We start from the raw sequence: 18184 nt of genomic DNA, 5'->3' as shown, positions 1-18184 counted from the left end.
GGCAAGATCCTACATTTTCTTCATCAGGTTCATTTTTTGCTTGCCTTTCAGCTGGTGAACATCTCACTACCCTGAATATAATTCTAGTGTTTAAGATAAATCTTTTCAAAGGCATTCATCCCATCTCTTCAGAAAGACTGAATGCCCCTATAGAGGAAGGGGTATGCAACAACCTGTAGCTTATAATTGTCACAGCAGAGTAGCATAGCAGGATTTCTGTAACCAGCGCATCAAATTTCCTATGTACCCCTGGTTGAGAAGCTCGAATATGTAGCTCTTGTGGTTTTTATGTTTCCTAACTTGTTTCCAACTTGTATTGTGGAACCAGGTTCAGTAAGAAGAACAAGGACAGCATAAATCCTTATACATATCTGCCTTTTGGAACTGGACCCCGAAACTGCATTGGGATGAGGTTTGCGATCATGAACATGAAACTTGCCCTTGTCAGAGTCCTGCAGAACTTCTCCTTCAAACCTTGTAAAGAAACACAGGTCAGAGAGAGCACATTCTGCGAAAAGAATGTTTTATTGTTTTTTTTTTTTTTTTTGGTAACTAAGAGATATGGAATAAGGCTGTGTGTGTGTGTGTGTGTGTGTGTGTGTGTGTGTGTGTGTGTGTATGGACTCATTTATGCCTAGTAATTTGTTCTATCAGCCAGAGGATCTATTTGAAGCCATCTGTGACATTCAAGGGCCCTTCAGTTCCTGAGTGCCATATCTGTGGTTTATGACCACCCAACCATAAGGGTCACATGGTCAGTACAGTTCATGTGACATCATTTTACACAGACTGATGACCTTGAGCAGTATTTTAAATTTCTTTTAAGTCCACAGAAAGGAAGGAACCAAGTTGTGCACAGTCATGACTTGCAGTGATAACCACGATGTGACTTTTGAACAATGCTCTTCTCCACCACAACTTATAGACACTCTGGTGACCGAGGTTCTCAAACCATCATTGTATGTGGGAATCAGTGGGGTTGTGAAAAATCCTGATGCCCAGGTCATCTCAGAAACTCTAATCTAATTCACCCAGAGTGTGGCTTTAAAGGAACCCTTGTGATTCTCAAGGGCAAGCAAGGTTGAGAATCTGGTGTGAAGCATGTCTGCCTGATGTGAAGGACTCCCAGGGTCCAGGCCATCCTGGGTACATGGCCCCACCTTCTGCAAGCCTGGCTCCTGTCAGGCTGTGCTTCCTTTCCATCCCAGTCTGTCACCATGAATGGATGTTTCCATGAGAGAGGTGACAGCGTGTTTAGCAATGTGGACGTCCATACAACAAAATGTGGAATAAACACTCAGGAGCCAACATATAGAAAATTAACTCAGACACTTTTCAAAATTGTTTGCCACAATGGCTAATAATCTGTTTTAAATGTTAAAGACTCATCCTTTTTCCTAAAAATTGAGATAAAAGAAGAACACCAGCTAACATGAATGTGTCTCCAGCCTGGTGCAGAGTAACAATAGATCATCTGTTGAATGAGTGAAAGATGGATGCTTCCGTGCTTCACTCTTGATAGCTTACAGAGTAATTTTAAAGAATCAGAGATAGATGAATCTAATAATAGTATTTATATGTTTGTAATGCATCATTGTCCTTCATGTACCTTGCCTTCTTTGCTTCTGTTGTTGGCAGGGTTTCATTTGTTGGTTCTCATATGCTTGTTTAACTGTTGCAGATCCCCATGAAATTAAATGTTCAAGGGTTAATTCAACCAGAAAAACCCATTGTTCTCAAGGTTGAGCCAAGAGATGGAAGTGTGAGTGGAGCCTGACTTTCCCTATGGACTTCCTCTTTGTTCTTCAAGAAGCCGTATCCCAGATCACCAGAGACCTCAATTTCCTTTGTGAGTAAAACCCAGAAATGAAGATGGCCTGCATCTACTGCCCATGACAGATGACTAGGTCTTCCATACCTTCATTTTGCCTTTTTGGTGTCTGTGTGGAGCATTTTGTATTGTGGAGAGTGAAGGAGGTGACCAAAATGTGCCAGAGATATAGACTCAGCCTGTCTGGTTCACACAGACTACCCCCAGTTAATACCATCTGTTCCCCTGATCAAAAATAAAACTTTCTCAACAATTTTATCAATCTACTTTAATGAAAATAAGACTTATTGTCATGACTGTGGTAGTGATATTTCTATCACATGTCTTATTTTGAATATGCTACATTAAATATCACACTGAGCAAGTCAACCAACATCACTTTCAAAAGTCTGAACTGATAGATTTGTGCACATTAACATTAAAGGGGGATCCATAGAACAATGAGTGAGAGCCAGTGACTGAATGTTTTGACCATCACAGTCGCTGGGTGAGTGGAGCTCATTCAGAACTCCAATGTGATATATTAAGATAAGTGAGAGTTAATCCACTGTGACTTCATTGGTCAGAAAGTATATTCACAATTTAATTCTACAGGTTGTGGAGCACATGTTTTTTCTAACTCTCAAATTGAGGCACTCAGTATTATATGATTAGTTTTTGTCTCATCTGCCCTGCTGTTCTGGTAGGCAGAGGACGTGCTTTTTCTTTGTGTTCTAGCCTCAGCTCGCAACTGTCCTGACAGAATGAACATTGAATCAGAGGTGGTTGATTGGCCAGTTGACTTGGCAGGAAGGCTAAAAGCATTTGTCCATTTCAGTTGGTATGAAGAGCTGCATGGAATTCTTCCTATTTCTCCCCTACCCTCCAGCCCCTTCTGTCTCATCTCCTGGCCTCTTCCTTTGCCTTTGTTTTCTGGATAATTAGTCCTAATGCCATCAGTGGGGCACATCCAGGTGGGCAGCCCCACACTGGAGAGTCACAGTGACTCCAAGTTAGAGACCGAGTGGTGGGGAGGGTGTACACATGGAAAATCAGGCTGGCATGGGTGTGGGAGCCCACGCTAGATGAGAAGGGCACCCACACAAAGGGTTGGTCTGAAGGAGCCCTCGGAGCCCAAGTACAGTATGGAGAACCCAAGTAGCATGGTGGGGGTGATACATGAGTGTTAAGGGATGGAATGAGGGTTAGTTACATAAAGGGGGATTGATCAAATAAGTAAATCTATTACCACTAAATGGTTTCAGGAGTTTCTCACTGTTGGAGAAGGGAGTCACTGATTTGGAAAGGAAGAAAGCCAAATGAAGCCTGTGTATTCGGAGACTGGAAGTGAGTGTGTCAATGTAATGTTGTGCTATCCTATGGATAGATGATAGATTGGTAGAGAGATAGAAATGTGTGTGTGTGTCTCTGTGTGTGCAAGAACACATATTCCCCACCTCTCTCCATGGACAGTTCTTAGAAACAGTCACTCGGTAAGGGCAAAGAGCATACCTACTGCCCAGATCTTGGCTCACAAATGTCATTTTCCACTGAAGGGAACTAGGGCTTTTCAGAGAAATGACTGATTCCAGACTGGCAGAGAACATGATGAGCTAGGAGCATGTTGTGCTCCACAATGATGGGGACATGTCCATAGGACACAGAGCTAACATGCGGGGTCTCATCCACCCCTCAGGCATGATTTGGGCATCATAATAACTAACGATAGGAAGAGATTATAGCCCATTGAATAAAACTGGACACTCGAGTACACACAGGTGGAGAGAAATGTAGGAACAGATTACAATCGATGTGGACACTCACACAGTTTCAAAGTACTACAGCTCAGACACCCATGAGTTCCTGAAGGAAGAGCAGCTCACAGAGCAGAGACCCAGCAGACCAGTGAGCATCATCAGGAACAGGAGGAAGGGGTGGAGCATCACCGGAAAGGATGCAGTGAGAGGAACCCAGTATCCCCTCTGGGATATTCTTGCCAAGGAGGCAAACCTGAAAAGAAATCCCCCAAATTGTGAGACAGACCTGAATGAAGGAATATCTACCTCTAATTTGTAACTGGTATGTAATCTTCTACAACATCACAGCCCTGAAAACAAAAAAAAAAAAAACAAAAAACAAAAAAAAAAAGAAAACACAAGCCAGTATTGGAGTCACTGGCCCCCAACTCCACCTCACAACAAACAACTATGGATCAACCTATCCCAGGAAGGGGACCATTCAAGAGTCTGTCTGAAATTTCCTGATGTGCACTAGTGAGTCATCTTCAAGTCCATTCCCCAGAATGAAGGTGTCCTGTCCTGAAGCAATGCTTCCTTTTCCTTCTGTGCTCTTCCTGCCCCACTCTCCTCCCTAGAAAACCGTGCATTTGTACACCTTCTGGGAGCATCTGTCGAGTTGGCAGGTGGGATGGTGCCAGTGCATGAATTGCTTAATAAAGCCGATTAGATGTTCAACTTGCTTGCTGGATTTTTTTTACCACCAAAACCAGAGACAAAGTAGGAAGTGTTCCAGACTGAACAAAAGAGACTAAAGAGGGGTGACATGTAACCTCAGTGTGTGAGCAGGGTGCTTCTGCTATGAAGGACATTGTGGGGCTGTTAGGGAAATGGAAGTATCTGACTGTTATTTGCAAAATTTGTCAGCTTCCAATTCCTGACTTTGACAGATTACAGGGGATTATGAAATACTGGGTCAGCATTTACTCTGAGATGTGTCAGGAACTTAGTTCTTGGAAGAGACTCTTCTGGAAGGGTGATTGTTTTCAGGAGGAGAGGGTCACAAAAGCAGCTTGAGACTACACAGATATCTCCATCCTTTGTCTTTGTCTGACTTTTATTATTTAATACACACAGTGATTGAGAGATGGGGAACTCTGAGGCTGGACCTCCTGGGGTTTGAATCCCAGCTCAGTCCAGGGCTGAGTCTAGACAAATCAGTGGCCTTGGGTAAATGAAGAAAAGGTACCTCCTTTGCATAGCTGGGCCCACAAGGTTTGGACCACATTTCACCACCTGTGTGCCCCTTAGCTGAATGCCACTGTACACAAGTTAGCTTGGGCTTTGTCGTTGTCTCAGATCAGGTCTCTAAAAGTAGAGCCTGAGGTGGGGGTTCTAGAGCAAATGGTCTACTAAGGCAGTGCTCTCAGGAGAAAGGATTGAGGGGAGCTGGGTAGGGCAGGGCATGGAGAGCTCTGAAGTCAAAATTATGTAATTACAGAGTCAATATCACTGTGAGGCAGTCACTGGCATTTTGTACCCCATCAGTGGGTCATAGACTGCCCTCCTGCCCCCAGGAGGCATGAACTCCTTGGTGAAGTGGGTTCAATTTGGCCAAGGGCGATTCTCCAGAGAGTGGGGCAACTGTGAGCTCATAAGAGAGAATACTGCCAGCAACTGAGGGATGAGTATGCTGCCCAGCAACAGGAGTCTGGTACCCTCCTCCTCTATAGACACTTTTACGGGGAACCTGGAGTTAATTAGTTAACACCTTCCTGCCTTGGTACTTAGTGCCTCAGATTGTGTAAAATAGGGACAAAATACCAGTGTCTATCTGACATGATGATGAAACCAGATGATGTGTATGAGGTGTTTGGGACACAGACCACAGAGCATGCAGCAAGCTCATAATCAATGTTGGTTATTATTCTCATAGCTGTATTATCCTCAGTCCTCTAGAGGCCATGTTCATTTGGACATTTGGTCTCCATCCCTGTCAAGTCCAGCTTCAATCCGCCATTTGAGAAAGTAATTGCAGACATCTTTCACAAAGGTTTAACTATGAAGATATTAATGTCTCAGCTGGTCTTGTCCAGGAATTTCCCAAAGAACAACATAAACATCCCCCTTCTAGAAGTGCCTTTGTCAGATGATAATATGTGAACCTCACTGAGATGGAGTGGGGTTTCAGCAGGGGCACCCTCATGCCCTAGCACCCAGACCCAGCAAGAAGTGATGGACTTGACCTTGCTCTATCTTACTATCCCAGCTGGAGGAAGAAGGGCTCTCCTTGTCACCACAACCACCAACTCTTCTGCCCCACAAGAGCTCTGGCAATGAGAAGCCTCCACACTTCAAACTCCTGGGTTACTCCAATGGACTTCAGTTTATAACAGCCTTCCCCACCTCCCCTTTCCTCCTGAGAAGGTATACCTCCCTTTCATTCTTCAGACTTGGCTATAGTTGCTGCAGCTTGTTTGTTCTGGATTGCAATTCTCATTTCTTCCTGATTAACTCCCTTTGTGCTATTAAAACAACTGGCAGGTTTTAGTTTTAAGGTTAACAGTCTGTACTGTCATTTGCAAATATCTTCTCCCATTCCGTGGGTTGCCTCTTTGTTTTGTTGACTGTTTCCTTTGCTGTGCAGAAGCTTTTGATCTTGATGAAGTCCCAAAAGTTCATTTTTGCCTTTGTTTCCTTTGCCTTTGGAGACATATCTTGAAAGAAGTTGCTGTGGCTGATATCAAAGAGGTTACTGCCATGTTCTCCTTGAGGATTCTGATGGATTCCTGTCTCACGTTGAGGTCTTTTATCCATTTCGAGTTTATCTTTGTGTACGGTGTAAGAGAATGGTCGAGTTTCATTTTTCTACATATAGCTGTCCAGTTTTCCCAGCACCATTTATTGAAGAGACTGTATTCTTTCCACTGGATATTTTTTCCTGTTTTGTCGAAGATGATTTGGCCATAGAGTTGAGGGTCCATATCTGGGCTCTCTACTCTGTTCCACTGGTCCATGTGTCTGTTTTTATGCCAGTACCATGCTGTCTTGGTGATCACAGCTTTGTAGTAAAGCTTGAAATCAGGTAACGTGATGCCGCCAGTTTTATTTTTGTTTTTCAACATTTCCTTAGCAATTCGGGGTCTCTTCTGATTCCATACAAATTTTAGGATTATTTGCCCAGCTCTTTGAAAAATACCAGTGGAATTTTGATCAGAATGTCATTAAAAGTATAGATTGCTCTGGGCAGTATAGACATTTTAACAATGTTTATTCTTCTGATCCAAGAGCATGGAATGGTCTTCCATCTTTTTGTGTCTTCTTCAATTTCTTTTAGGAGTGTTCTGTAGTTCCTCAAGTACAGATCCTTAACCTCTTTGGTTAGGTTTATTCCAAGGTATCTTGAGGTTCTTGGTGCTATAGTAAATGGAATCGATTCTCTAATTTGTCTTTCTGTATTTTCATTGTTAGTGTATAAGAAAACCACTGATTTCTGTACATTGACTTTGTATCCTGCTACGTTCCTGAATTGCTGTATAAGTTTTAGAAGTTTGGGGGTGGAGCCTTTCGGGTTTTCCATATAAAGAATCATGTCATCTGTGAAGAGAGAGAGTTTGACTTCTTCATGGCCAATTTGGATATCTTTTATTTCTCTTTGTTGTCTGATTGCTGTTGCTAGGACTTCTAATACTATGTTGAACAAGAGTGGTGAGAGTGGGCATCCTTGTTGCGTTCCTGATCTCAACGGGAAGGCTGCAAGCTTTTTCCCATTGAGGATGATATTTGCTGCGGGTCTTTCATAGATAGATTTGATGAAGTTCAGGAATCTTCCCTCTATCCCTATACTTTGAAGCGTTTTAATCAGGAACGGATGCTGGATTTTGTCAAATGCTTTTTCTGCATCAATTGAGAGGACCATGTGGTTCTTCTCTCTTCTCTTATTGATTTGTTCTATCACATTGATTGTTTTGCGAATGTTGAACCATCCTTGTAACCCAGGGATGAATCCCACCTGGTCATGGTGGATAATCTTTTTAATGTGCTGTTGGATCCTGTTTGCTAGGATCTTGTTGAGAATCTTAGCATCCATATTCATCAGTGATATTGGTCTGAAATTCTCCTTTTTGGTGGGGTCTTTGCCTGGTTTGGGGATCAGGGTAATGCTGGCTTCATAAAAAGAGTCTGGAAGTTTTCCTTGTGCTTCAATTTTTTGAAACAGCTTCAGGAGAATAGGTGTTATTTCTTCTTTGAAAGTTTGATAGAATTCCCCAGGGAATCCGTCAGGTCCTGGGCTCTTGTTTTTTGGGAGGCTTTGATCACTGCTTCAATCTCGTTACTAGATATCAGTCTATTCAGGTTGTCAATTTCTTCCTGGTTCAATTTTGGGAGTTTATAGTTTTCCAGGAATGCATCCATTTCATCTAGGTTGCTTAGCTTATTGGCATATAACTGTTGATAATAACTTCTGATGATTTAGTTTCTACTTCCTTGGTGTTAGTTGTGATCTCTCCCTTTTCATTCATAATTTTTTTTTTAATTTGGGCTTTCTCTCTTTTCTTTTGGATTAGTGTGGCCAATGGTTTATCGATCTTATTGATTCTTTCAAAAAACCATCTTCTAGTTTCATTGATACATTCTACTGTGTCTCTGGTTTCTACCTCATTGATCTCTGCTCTAATCTTGATTATTTCCCTTCTTATGTGTGGAGTTCGTTTTATTTGTTGTTGATTCTCCAGTTCTTTAAGGTGTAGAGATAGCTGGTGTATTCTGGATTTTTCAATTTTTTTGAGGGAGGCTTGGATGGCTATGTATTTCCCCCTTAGGACCGACTTTGCTGTATCCCATACGTTTTGGAGTGAGGTGTCTGCATTCTCATTGGTTTCCATGAATTGTTTAAGTTCTTCTTTGATCTCCTGGTTGATCCAAGAATTCTTTTTTTTTTTTTTTAAAGGTTTTATTTATTTGTCAGAGAGCGAGCACGAGCACAGGCAGACAGAGTGGCAGGCAGAGACAGAGAGAGAAGCAGGCTCCCTGCCAAGCAAGGAGCCCGATGCGGGACTCGATCCCAGGATGCTTGGACCATGACCTGAGCCGAAGGCAGCTGCTTAACCAACTGAGCCACCCAGGCGTCCCAGATCCAAGCATTCTTAAGCAAGGTGGTCTTTAGCTTCCAGGTGTTTGAATTCCTTCCGAACTTTTTCTTGTGGTTGAGCTCCAGTTTCAAAGCATTGTGATCTGAGAATATGCAGGGAATAATCTCAGTCTTTTGGTATTGGTTGAGCCCTGATTTGTGACCCAGTATGTGGTCTATTCTGGAGAAGGTTCCATGTGCACTCGAGAAGAATGAGTACTCTGTTGTTTTAGGGTGGAATGTTCTGTATATATCTATGAGGTCCATCTGGTCCAATGTGTCATTCAATGCTCTTGTTTCTTTATTGATTTTCTGCTTCGATGATCTGTCTATTTCTGAGAGAGGCATGTTAAGATCTCCTACTATTAATGTATTCATATCAATATGACTCTTTATCTTGATTAATAGTTTTCTTATGTAGTTGGCTGCTCCCATATTGGGGGCATAGATATTTACAACTATTAGATCATCTTGGTGGATAGTCCCTTTAAGAATTATGTAGTGTCCTTCTGTTTTTCTGACTACCGTCTTTAGTTTAAAATCTAATTTATCTGATATGAGAATCGCTACCCCGGCCTTCTTTTGAGGCCCATTGGCATTAAAAGCATAGGTATGGAAAATGAGAAGTCACTAGTCTAAACAAATAAAGTATTACCTCGAGTAGCTACATTCATTTCAGACAAAGCCAACTTCAGAACTAGGAAAATGATCAGTGATAAATAGAGGCATTATCTAAAGCAGAGGAGATCCATTCTCTAATAAAACATAATTAATGCCGGGGTGCTTGAGTGGCTTAGTCGGTCAAGTGTGAGACTCTTGGTTTTGGGTTGGCACATGATCTCAGGGTTTGTGTGATCCAACCTCCAATGGAGTTCTGTGCCCAGCAGGGGTTCATTTTGATATGATATTCCCTCTCTCCCTCACCCTCTATCCCTTATCTCTCTCTCTCTCATCTCCATCGCCTCCCAGTCTCAAATGAGCAAACCTTCATATAAGTAATAATTCAGCAATCCTTCACATACATGCATGTGACAACACATCATCAAAATCTGTGACACAAAAACATTTGAAGATGGGTACAAAAAATGGACAAATCCACTCTCTTGGTGGATAGACATTCATATATTCAAATCCACCATTATGGCATGAAACCCTGCTCTTTCAGTAATTGATACATTCATGATGCATAAAATCAATCCAGGCAAACTCAACAGTACCTCCGATCCACTGATCTGTATGGCAGTTATGAAATATCATATCTAGTAACAGCAAAAAACACACAGTTTTTTGAAGCTCGCACAGAGCATTCACCAGAATAACCATGTTCTGTGCGTGTGTGGGGGTGGGGGGGAGATTCATGAAGTTTGAGACAGCAGGACTCTTACAAACTGTGTTCTCAGGCCCCCCAGAATATGAAAATAAAAAGTTAAAACAGAAAGATAATGGGAGGTAGGAGAAAAGATGGCAGAGGAAAAGGGGACCCTAATTCAACTGGTCCCCTGAATTGAGCTGGATATCTACCAGACCATTCTGAACACCCACAAAATCATCCTGAGATGTAAGAAGATACATCTGGATCTCTACAAACAGAATATATGTCTGGCGGTTGGTCTCAAGGTATGAAGCGAGGGCCATGATTCTGCGGGCAGATATCGGAAGATGTACGGAAGGGGGAGGGGCCTCTGGGTACCTGCACCACTGGATGCACAGAAGCCTCCAGCACTGTGGACTGGGCACAGACTAACAGAGCAATAGGGTCAGGGAAGTGACTTCGGGGCAGCCCCCTGACTGAAACCTGGGGCTGCAGGGGTACACAGATGAACCGCGGGTGGTTTGAGGTTTTGGAAGCACAAAGTCCAGAGATGTTCCTGGGCCTGGAAGCAAGGGCTGGGAGTACTGATGTGGGGTGCACAGCCCAGGAAGCTGTGGTTCTTAGCAACACAGACAGAAACGGAGGCAGTGCAGCCTGGAGAGTTCAGTGAAGAGTTGATTGCAATCTCTCTGTTCTGAAACCGAGGTTTAGATGCAGTGAATTCTACTCTGACTGTCAGAAGATACATGGAATGCCCCCAGGGAAAGCACCCAGAGAACAAAAGTCCCCAAAAATGGTTTTCACTGAGCCCATCCGCCCCTCCACAGGTGGCAGGGCAGCTCTGCCCAAACAGGGTTGCCTGAGTAACAGCACAACAGGCCCCGCCCCTAGAAGACAGGCTGGAAGAACAAGAGGCTGACAGTGCTAAGGTCCCTAGAAAACACGTGTATCTTGCTTGGGTTATGGTCAATAACTTGGACTCTCTACATTCTCTCAAACACCCCACAGCAGAATGACTAAGAGGAGGAACCCCCAACAAAGGAAAGGTTCAGAGATGGTGGCCACTGCCACAGAACTAATGGATATGGATAAAACTAATGGATATGGATAAAAGGCCCAGAAATTGACTTCAGAGTAACAATTATCAAGGTGATATCCAGGCTTGAGAAAAATATTAATGACAGTATAGAATCTCCAAGGGCAGAAATGAGATCTAATCAGACTGAACTTAAAAATGCTATGATTGAAACGCAGTCTGAACTAGATACACTGAGTGTCAGGGTAAACAAGGCAGAAGAACGAATTAGTGAGGCATATGATAAAATGATAGGGAAGAAGGAAATTGAGGTGTAATATGAAAAACTAATTAAAACCCAAGGAATCAAACTGAGACAGATTAGTGCCCAAATGAAATGTTCCAGTATCAGAATTATTGGATTACCTCATGGGGTTGAGAGAGAAAGGAGACTTGAAGGTATATTTGAGCAAATCCTAGCTGAGAACTTCCCTAATTTGAGCAAGGAAACAAACCTTCATGTTCAAGAGGCAGAGAGGACCCCTCCCAAGGTCAATGAGAACAGACTTGATGCCATGATTTTTAATGGTACAATTTGCAAATCTTAGATCCAAGGAAACAATCTTGAGAGCACTGAGGGAGAAGACATTTCTTCTGTGCAGAGAGCAGAACATCGAACAACAGCAGACCTCTCCACAGACATCTCTCAAGGCAGGAAGCGCTGACAAGATATATTCAGGGGACCAGATGAGAAGAACATACAGCCAAGGATACGTTATCCAGAAAGGCTGTCATTCAGAATGGATGGAGAGACAAGGAGCTTCCAAGACCAGCAGAAACTGAAAGAATATGTGACCACAGAGCTGGCCCTGCAAGAAATGTTAAGGAGGGGCTCCATAAAAGGAGAAAGATCCCAAGAGTGATACAGAAAAGAAATTGGCAGAGACAATCTATAGAAACAAGGACTTCACAGGCAACATGATGACAATAAAATCACATCTGTCAATAATCACTCTCTGTGTGAACAGCCTAAATGCTCCCGTGAAGTGGCACAGAGTTGCAGATTGGATAAAAAGACAGGACCCATCCATATGCTGTCTACAAGAGACACATTTTGAACCTAAGGATACACCCAGATTGAAAGTGAGAGCGTGGGGTACCATTGTTCATGCCAATGGACCAGAAAAGAAAGCTGGGTTAGTAATTCTCATATCAGACAAATTAGACTTTAAGCTAACGACTGTAGTTAGAGATACAGATGGACACTGCATCATTCTTTTTTTCTTACTATTTATTTTTTTAATTTCCTTTCAGTGTTCCAGAATTCATTGTTTATACACCGCACCCAGTGCTCCATGCAATATGACACTACATCCTTCTTAATGGGTCTATCCAACAAGAAGATCTAACAATTGTAAATATCTACACCGCCCCCCCCCCCACACACGGGGGAGCACCCAACAACATATGCCCACTGTTAACCCAAAGAAAGAGACATATTGAGGAGGGAGGAGCAAGATGGCAGAGGAGTAGCAGACCTAAATTGTGTCTGGTCCCAGGAATTGAGCTAGAGAGTCATCAAACCATACCGAATACCTACAAACTCTCCAACCAGGAGATGGAAGAAAAGAAGAGCAGCAATTCTACAAACAGAAAAGCAACCACTTTCTGGGAGGTAGGACGTGCAGAGAAGTGAATCTGAGTGAATATTGTTGGATAGAACCTTTTAGAATGGTATAGTGTCCTTCTGTATTTCTAACTACAGTCGTTAGCTTAAAATCTAATTTTTCTGCTCTGAGAATTGCTACCTTAGCTTTCTTTTGAGGTCTGTTGGCATGAAAGATTGTTCTCCATGTCTTCGCTTTCAGTCTGGATGTAGCTGTAGGTTCAAAATGAGTCTTTTGTAGACAGCACATGGGTGGACCCTGTCTTTTAATGCAATCTGCAACCCTGTGCTGTTTTAGGGGACCATTTAGGCTGTTCACCTTGAGAGTGACTATTGACTGATGAGATTTTATTGTCATCGTGTTGCCTGGGAAGTCCTTTTTTCTTTGGATTATCTCTATATATCCCTGTTCTGTATCACTCTTGGGGTCTTTCTGCTCTTATAGAATGCCCCCCTTCATATTTCTTGCAGGGCCAGCTTAGTCATCACAGATTCCTTCAGTCTCTGCCATCCTGGAAGCTTCTTATTTCTCCATCTGTTCTGGATGACAGCCTTGCCGGATAAAGAATTCTTGACTGTATATTCTTCTCAATTAGTACCCTGAATATGTCTTGCCAGCCATTTCTGGCTGTGGCCAGGTCTGACGTTAATGTGGTGTTCCTCCCCCTGTACATAAGGAATCTCTTCCCCCTAACTGCCCTTAAAGTGGTTTCCTTCATTTTAAGGTTTGCAAGTTTTATTATTACATGCCTGGGCAATGGTCTGTCTTCACTGATCTTGGGGAGTGTCCTCTCTGCTTCTAGGACAGGATTCCTTGTTTTGTTCCCCAGATCAGGGACGTTCTTGACTATGACTTAGTCAAATATGTCTTCTAGTCCTCTCTTTGTCTACACAACCGCCCCTCCAGGGATCGCAATCATTCTGACACTGGAAGATTTCATGGCCTCATTCATTTCTCTAGTTCTGTTTTCATGGATTCTAAGCTGTTTGTTCCAGACCTCCTCCTGCTCCTTCTTTCCTATCAGTTTGTCTTCAAGATCCCTGATTCATTCTTCTACCTCAGTAACCACCAGTTTGTTCTCTATGACAATTAGCCTTATGAAACACTGCATTCTTTGAACTTTTCACTATGTGTCATAGGTTCCCTTCTGGAATCCACTCCCACCACAAGGAGGACTCAGTGCAGTGCCTATGCAATGGAATCTGCATTCTGAGTTTTGTTTCTGGCATTCCGGAAGATCCAATACTTCATGATTGCCCAGGATCTATGTCTTAATATTATTGTCTCAAAAACTGATGCTTTGAAACACCATTTGTTCTGGACATGCTTTCAGCACATCATTACCTGGGCTGTCTTATATTTCATGTCATCTTTGTGGGTAAGACCATAAGAAATTTTGGTCTAATTTCATGTTCAAAGCATCAATCTCTCCACTCAAAACCTCTCATACCCACTGGTATGTTGTTGTTGTTGTTGCTCTTGCTATTGTTGTTGTTGGTTTTGTTCGGTTTGGTTTGATTTTCTTTGGTTTGGTTTGGTTTTCTTAGTCTGTTTGGTTACCTGAGCTACCTTCTGCCCGAGTTATGATTCTCTTCTGAAAATATGAAAAAGTTTTTCAGTTTAGATGCTCTTTTTTTTCTTTGAAATCGAAACATGGGAATCCTCCTGATTATTTCAATGGGTCTTGTATTTAGAATGCTCACTAATAGAATTAATCTGGTTGTTCATTGGCCATAGTTCAGAGGCCTCAATGTGAGGGGACAACATCCGATACTACATACTGGGGTTTGCTTTCTGTTACAATGAGGCAAAATCACTGTCACAGCTTTCCTGAAAGTTGACAGACAATGTAGGTCACCGTTTAAAGTGTGCAGTTTCAGGTTTGTTGTTTGTAAGGTTTTTATTAGCATATTCACAGAATTGTGCAACAGCATGACAATGCCTTCCACAGGTTGTACATTATCCCTGCACAAGAAATCCCTTACTGCTTCACAGAGAATCCTCATTTCCCCTAACCTCTAAGGCCCAGGGAAACAGGAATGTACTTTGCCTTTCCAAGGATTTGCTTCTTTGTGACCCTTTGGTATAAAAGGAATAATGCAGTGTGTGACCTTTTGTGCCTGCCTTCTTTATTTAGCAAATGTTTTCAAGGTCCATCAATGTTGTAGCATGAATGGGTTCATCGTGTCTTTTGTTTGGCTATTCAGCGTTCCACTGTATAAATACTGCACAGTTTGTTCCTCAGTGGAAGAACACGTGGGTTGATTTCACTTTGGGATGATTATGAATAATGCTGCTAGGAACATTCATGCATAAGATTTTGGGCGGCCATATGCTTTCAGTTCTTATAGGTATATCCCTAGGAGGGGAGCTGTTGGGTCATGTGGTACCTGGGTTGTACTATTTGAATTCCTGCAAGACTCTTTCCCAAATTACTGTACCCTTTTCCATTCCTGTCAGCAGTGCATGAGGGCTCCAATTTCTCCACATCCTTGCCAATGCTTATCTGTCTTTTGGATGAGGGATGTCCTGCGGATATGAAAGGACAGGTAACCCAGACTGGGCTGTGCATTTCCTTCATGGCTGACTGTTTTTTACTTCTGTTCATGTGCTTCATGGTCTTTGGAAAAGGCTTAGAAAAGTGAAACACATAATTGCAATTTAGTGGGACCTCAAGCAGGCAGGCGGCCATGTGACTCTATCATTAAAATCAGCAGGCATTCTGGAATTTGCCCCTTTTTAGATTGGCTATTTCTCATTGATTAGATTTCCTCACGTTAAAATTATAAGATTATGTTTCTATTACTTACCTGCTGCTTTCCTTTGCCTTCCTTTGTTCAGCAGGGATGTGGTGGTAGCTGCTCAGTCCACATTATTATCATGCTCAGACTCTTCAGGGCGTTGTTGTACCCTGTGGGACAAACGCAAATGTTGGAACCTGAGAGGGAAAGTTGCCCCCGTGTGCTCCCTTCCCCGCTCTCCCAAATGAGAATGGAAATGGGCCCTTGTGACATAAACTACTCAGCATCCCCAGCCAGGACAGCAACTGCATCCATGAATCCAAAACACTGAGATTCCTGTGTCCAAATACATAGAAACCCAAGTCAATTAGAATGTAGGAAGAGTCTACATGGGTTCTCTTCCATTGAATCATGTTTGCTGCTAGTTCCATTATGCTGCCCACTTTAAGAAGAAAGCATTTCTCTGAGAGAGATTTATGAATTTAGATTTGAGAGAAGAAAGATACATGAACTTGTGCCTGGAGATGGCGTTATGTTTCTTCAGTATGACCCATCACCCTTCAGGTGCGCAAAGAGCTGGAAGGAACCAAATTAAGTTTGACCTTGTTCACCACTAAGCTCCAAGGCTAAAGGGGAAAGTGATCTCCAGACACCCTGTTCACAAATCCATTAGTAGAGACAAGCACGTGTACTGTTTTATGGAAAAAGTGCAGAAGTCTCTAGGGGTATCCCAGTCATGCACCTTAATGTATGAGTGGGATGAGATTCCTTGATGGAGCAACATTTAAGGTAGATGCTGAGTTTCACCGTCTTGTCATCATTCTCTAAGGCCTGCTAAACCTGTGTACTCTTCAGGCACCACATACTGATGGAGGCAGGAGGTCAACCTATGTTGACTTGCCTTGGCCCTTTCTGGAGAGATATGTCATGTATCACAGATTTTGGAGTGGTAAATCTGCAAGTGGCAATGTTTTGAACTGCAATATGCATGTGGAAATTTTAAAACCTTGTTGCCATTTCTTTCCCATTTCTTCCATTGGTGGGAGGTTGATTACATATACTCCAGTGTAACAAAAAAGTCAGTGGTCCTTTCAACCCTTTCAGCCTACCACAATTTTTTTTTTCAGTTTAGGAAAGACCTAAATTATTATTTTTTTTCTTACTCACCCTACAACATATCATTAGTTTTTTTTTAATTAAATTTTTTATTTATTTTCAGTGTAACAGTATTCATTGTTTTTTCACCACACCCAGTGCTCCATGCAATCCGTGCCCTCCCTAGTACCCACCATCTGGTTCCCCCAACCTCCCACCCCCCGCCCCTTCAAAACCCTCAGGTTGTTTTTCAGAGTCCATAGTCTCTCATGGTTCACCTCCCCTTCCAATTTCCCTCAACTCCCTTCTCCTCTCCATCTACCTTTGTCCTCTATATTATTTGTTATGCTCCACAAATCAGTGAAACCATATGATACTTGACTCTCTCTGTTTGACTTATTTCACTCAGCATAATCTCTTCCAGTCCTGTCCATATTGCTACAAAAGTTGGGTATTCATGCTTTCTGATGGAGGCATAATACTCCATAGTGTATTTGGACCACATCTTCCTTATCCATTCATCCGTTGAAGGGCATCTTGGTTCTTTCCACAGTTTGGCGACCATGGCCATTGCTGCTATAAACATTGGGGTACAGATGGCCCTTCTTTTCACTCCATCTGTATCTTTGGGGTAAATACCCAGTAGTACAATTGCAGGGTCATAGGGAAGCTCTATTTTTAATTTCCTGAGGAATCTCCACACTGTTCTCCAAAGTGGCTGCACCAGTTTGCATTCCCACCAACAGTGGAAGAGGGTTCCCCTTTCTCCACATCCTCTCCAACACACGTTGTTTCCTGTCTTGCTAATTTTGGCCATTCTACCTGGTGTAAGGTGGTATCTCAATGTGGTTTTGATTTGAATCTCCCTGAAGTCAATGTCCAGAAATAAGTGGCTTTCTTATACACTAATAATGAAAATACAGAAAGGCAAATTAGAGAATCGATTCCATTTACTATAGCACCAAGAACCACAAGATACCTCGGAATAAACCTAACCAAAGAGGTTAAAGATCTGTACTCGAGGAACTACAGAACACTCCTAAAAGAAATTGAAGAAGACACAAAAAGATGGAAGACCATTCCATGCTCTTGGATCGGAAGAATAAACATCATTAAAATGTCTATACTGCCCAGAGCAATCTATACTTTTAATGCCATTCCAATCAAAGTTCAAAGTATTTTTCAAAGAGCTGGAGCAAATAATCCTAAAATTTGTATGGAATCAGAAGAGACCCCGAATTGCTAAGGAAATGTTGAAAAACAAAAATAAAACTGGCGGCATCACGTTACCTGATTTCAAGCTTTACTACAAAGCTGTGATCACCAAGACAGCATGGTACTGGCATAAAAACAGACACGTGGACCAGTGGAACAGAGTAGAGAGCCCAGATATGGACCCTCAACTCTATGGTCAAATAATCTTCGACAAAACAGGAAAAAATATCCAGTGGAAAAAATACAGTCTCTTCAATAAATGGTGCTGGGAAAACTGGACAGCTATATGTAGAAGAATGAAACTCGACCATTCTCTTACACCGTACACAAAGATAAACTCGAAATGGATAAAAGACCTCAACGTGAGACAGGAATCCATCAGAATCCTCGAGGAGAACATGGCAGTAACCTCTTCGATATCAGCCACAGCAACTTCTTTCAAGATATGTCTCCAAAGGCGAA

General features: G+C 42.4%; 1 protein-coding gene and 1 long non-coding RNA gene across 3 annotated transcripts in view; both read left to right on the top strand.

The window, feature by feature from the left end:
- The window catches only part of LOC308359175 (cytochrome P450 3A12), an 83772-nt gene extending 81675 nt beyond the window's left edge, over positions 1-2097 (top strand). For both annotated transcript variants that reach the window (XM_080829948.1, XM_080829947.1), the window contains 2 exons: positions 329-491; positions 1682-2097. In XM_080829948.1, coding sequence (XP_080686074.1) covers positions 329-491; positions 1682-1777 — 259 coding nt within the window. In that variant the 3' untranslated portion in view covers positions 1778-2097. The remainder of the gene's footprint in view (positions 1-328; positions 492-1681) is intronic.
- Positions 2098-2548: 451 nt separating this feature from the next.
- Positions 2549-4002, top strand: LOC308359184. The gene is made up of 2 exons (XR_013968387.1): positions 2549-2651; positions 3076-4002. It is a non-coding gene; the product is annotated as an uncharacterized lncRNA (long non-coding RNA).
- The last annotated feature ends 14182 nt before the right edge of the window (positions 4003-18184 follow it).

Source organism: Martes martes (assembly GCF_963455335.1).
Source record: "Martes martes genome assembly, chromosome: 18".
Taxonomy (NCBI): Eukaryota; Metazoa; Chordata; class Mammalia; order Carnivora; family Mustelidae; genus Martes; species Martes martes.
The sequence above is the reverse complement of the archived record's forward strand: the minus strand, read 5'-3'. Positions and strand labels throughout refer to the sequence as shown.